The sequence below is a fragment of the Nanorana parkeri genome, unplaced genomic scaffold (assembly GCF_000935625.1).
Source record: "Nanorana parkeri isolate BGI_ZX_2015 unplaced genomic scaffold, ASM93562v1 scaffold648, whole genome shotgun sequence".
Taxonomy (NCBI): Eukaryota; Metazoa; Chordata; class Amphibia; order Anura; family Dicroglossidae; genus Nanorana; species Nanorana parkeri.
The window spans coordinates 882579-886649 of record NW_017306916.1 but is presented as its reverse complement, the minus strand read 5'-3'; the positions used below and the strand labels follow the sequence as shown (position 1 = coordinate 886649).

Here is a 4071-nt window from a genome sequence, read left to right as displayed (position 1 = left end):
TGATACCTTTGTCCTATTTCCTCCTTTCTCTCCATTGTTGAGGTTTCCTGTTCATGTTTCTGTCTCCTCGTGTCCATACAGCTGAACCTCTTCGATGTCTCCGATGGCCAAAAGACGACCATTTTGAATTATTGCTCCTATGTGCAGTGGGTCCCGGGAAGTGACGTTGTGGTGGCACAGAACCGCAATAACCTCTGTGTCTGGTACAATATCGATTCTCCAGAACGGGTCACAATGTTCCCTATCAAGGTAAATTTGGGGTTTCTTGAGCTTTTTTATATGACCTTGTCCCTGGTAGAAGGCCAGAAATGTGACGCCCCGAGCCATCCCTCTCATCTGACCCGGAAGTGACTGCTCTGCTTTTATCCTTCGGGTGCTATTCTGCTATTCACATCTGTTCTGTGCCAAAGAAAGGCAGACAAAGGCAAAGGGCTAGTTTTCCAGTATTGCCTGTAGCCTGTCCGAAGCTGATCTTTTCCCCATTCCTGACTCCCCATGCCTTGGTCCGCACTGTGTGTCTTTGTACAGGCAGCCATCTTGGTACAGGAGCATGGCTTTGCTTCCTTATGTCACAGCTGCCTCTCCTGATGACGGGCAGGCCCGGGGCTACCGCAGGGCAAGTCATGCGGCCGCCTGAGGGCGCTGCAGGGTGAGGGCGGAAAAAACAGGGCATTTTGACAAGTACTTGTGCAAAAATGCACCTTGCCTGTGTAGGCAAGAATCCTAGCACCGGCCCTGATGACGGGTGATCTGATGATTGGTGGGGTAATGATGGAGGTAAGGGAAGAACAGATCCACAGATTGGATGAAGCAGTAGCAGGGAGACCCTTGCACTGCAGGTTCTGCGTCCTCTCCAGCGAGGAGAACAGTGATCAGCACAGTAGTGACGTCACCAAATCTGCTGAGAGCAGCAGTCAGAGGCGGCAGTGCCTGAGATGATCTCACACTTCAGATATACAACTATGAGGAAACAGAACAGGAGTGCCGGGGGCACAGGAAGTACTTCTATGTTATAAAGTGTATATTTTTAAGGGTACTACTTGGGGACAGTTAACTTTTTGGATGTTCTCTGTAAGATGGCAAATCTTTACTTTACAAATTCAGGTTCACTTTAGGGTTAGATGGTGGCTGGAGGATTGCCACATAAGCATGCCCGCCGCTCACATCCTGTACTAAGCACACCTCTGCACCGGCCTTATGAAAGTCAAATACTAATAATGTAAAATATCACGATGCCTTGATGGGCGGATGTCAGTCTGGAGGAGTGGGCGTCCTTGCAAGCTGTATCTGCATGCAGACCGCCCCTAGGTAACACCCACATGTGAGGCTGAGCCTCCATGATTAACAGAACTGGAATCCAATAAAAGGGGTGTCCAGAGACAGTCAGGCTGGGAAAGGGCTAGATCAGTGGTTCTCAACCTGTGGGTCGCGACCCAAAAGTGGGTCACCACCCACTGTTGACGGGGTCACCACATGCTTTGGGCTGCACTAGGTGAGAAGCTTCTCGGCCACCTCCTAGAGCAGAGGTGTCAGTTCTCCGGCCGCGCCGCTAGGTGGAGCTGCAGCACTGGCAGCCGAGGAGAATCAAAGCGAGGGGAGCGGGGGGGTAGTGAGGGGAGTTGAATGCCGGCTTGACCACCGCAGAGCCCACACTGGCCACCAGAGAGCCCACACTGGCCACCACAGAGCCCCATTGACCGCAAGAGAACCCATTGAGCACACATGAGCCCACACTGGCCACCTGAGAGCCCACACAGATACTAGTATTAGTGCATTCCTAAATTTTACCATTGGGGGTCACCATAACCTGGCAAATGTTACCAAGGGGTCCCAGCCCTAGAAAGGTTGAGAACCACTGGGCTAGATAATGCAGACATTTTACATCCCAGAAATAAGACGGCCCCATGTGACTTGCTGCAGTTTCTAAATCCAAATGAAGGGAAAAGAGCCGCACTCACCCCCTTTCACTAAAAATCACATCCTCATGCAGCTCTGCATGCTGATATAAAGCATCTTCCATTCATTAGTTAAACACACTTGTTTTTCATTTACCTACAAATAGAGTTCATCTACTTCCCGGTCCTCTTCTGGCACAAATGATGTCATCTGTACCCAAGAGTTGCATGCTGGGAAGGTGACATCAGCCGAGCATTGCTGGGAAATCTCATCTGTAATCTCAGGAGATCTCAGGGAAAGGATTCTTCCTCCCATGAGAGGATGTGCATGGTCACATGTCCTAGTCACATGTGCCAGAGTTCCAGGAAGTAAAGGGAGATGTAGTAATATCCACTTAGTAAACATGGCCGCCGTGAGAAGACTGGGGGAAGAAAAGAGAAATAAGGACTACAAAGCCGGAATGATCTAGAAGTATCTGTGTGTAGATTGTCATCACTAATCATTTCTAGAGGTGTGCTTGTTGTTATTTTACAGATATGGGTAAAGGTTCCACTTTAAAGGTGCCCATACACTGTACAATTCTCGTACGAGAATGGTGGGAAATCCCGCGATCGTACGAGCATCGTACAGTGTATGGAAGGCGTGCAACCGTTTTTACTGTACGGTCGCACGTCTTCCATCGAACAAGCAGGCTGGAAAACCCGCCGGGAATCGTACGATTCTCGGCGAGTGAGTGGCCTGCTGGTTCGACAACTGACGAACGGGCCGGTGTGCGCACGCGCACACTGCCCGTTTGCCGTCCTTGCAAGCCCGCCCCTCATTGCAGTCATCGCAAGTACCATCTGCCTGTCCAAGATGGGCAGTTTGTACGTTTTTTTAAGTACTTTACAACCATCGCAAGAATAAGGTCTTGCGATGGTTGTAAAGTGTATGGCCACCTTAAGAGTTTAATATAAGTTTGGGACACTTCTTAGATCATTTGGAAATCAATAAGAGGTGCAGTGGACCTGCTTCAGGTAGTTTTTTGCATTCCTATAGATTTGTATGGAAATACAAAAGCTCGCTGACACCGGCCCCTATAGGTTGCTCTTCCTTCTTCTGGATCCGCTAAAGTGTTATTACAGCCATCCCATGGGGGCGTCCCCATGTGCCTTGGGCTGCTCCAGGTAAGAGGCTCCTCAGCCTCCACCCAGCGCACAAGTGTCTGTTCTCCTAGATGGCCCTGCAGCAGCAGGAGAGGATCAGAGAGAGGGGAGCAGGCAGGAGGGGAGGTGAGTGCTTGATCCCCACAGAGCCCGCACTGGGCCCCACAGAGCCCGCACTGGGCCCCACAGAGCCCGCACTGGGCCCCACAGAGCCCGCACTGGGCGCCACAGAGCCCGCACTGGATGCCACCAGAGAGTCCCACTAACCAACTGAGAGCCCGCAGAGCCTCCTGAGAGCCCACACAGGTACTAGTATTGGTGCATCACTCAATTTTACGTTTGGGGGTCACCACAACTTGGCAAATGATACCAAGGGGTCCCGGCCCTAGAAAGGTTGAGAACCACTGGGCTAGGTGGATGACGTGTCTTCTTCTCACTACAATAGGGGGACATTGTGGACCTGGTGAGAAATGAAGGAAAGACTGAAGTGACTGTCACTGAAGGGGTTAATACGATATCGTACACCCTGGACGAAGGCCTCATAGAGTTTGGTACCGCCATTGATGACGGAGACTACTACAGGTACAATGTCCGCTCTGCCCCGGCTCCCATAGGGCTCCAAGTACAATGTTATTCTAGGGAATGGAAGTATTCCATCAGTCTATGACCAATAACACTCATCATCCTCCTCTCCACGGTACACAGAGCTGCAGCTTTCCTGGAGACTCTGGAGATGTCCTCAGAGACCGAGGCAATGTGGAAGACCCTCAGCAAACTGGCCCTGGAGGGCCACCATCTGCATGTGGCCGAGAGGTGAGTGGGCAGCTTTTGGTGGAAGTGGTAGTGTTGGGAGGTCTGTACTGGGATATGTTATGTGATGGAAGTGGTAGTGTTGGGAGGTCTGTACTGGGATATGTTATGTGATGGAAGTGGTAGTGTTGGGAGGCCTGTACTGGGATATGTTATGTGATGGAAGTGGTAGTGTTGGGAGGCCTGTACTGGGATATGTTATGTGATGGAAGTGGTAGTG

General features: G+C 50.9%; 1 protein-coding gene across 1 annotated transcript in view; it reads left to right on the top strand.

Annotated features, from left to right (window-relative positions):
- The window catches only part of LOC108792499 (intraflagellar transport protein 172 homolog), a 32057-nt gene that overhangs the window by 17040 nt on the left and 10946 nt on the right, over positions 1 to 4071 (top strand). The window contains 3 exon segments of the mRNA XM_018563292.1: positions 82 to 249; positions 3487 to 3623; positions 3747 to 3854. Of these exon segments, the coding sequence (XP_018418794.1) occupies positions 82 to 249; positions 3487 to 3623; positions 3747 to 3854 (413 nt within the window).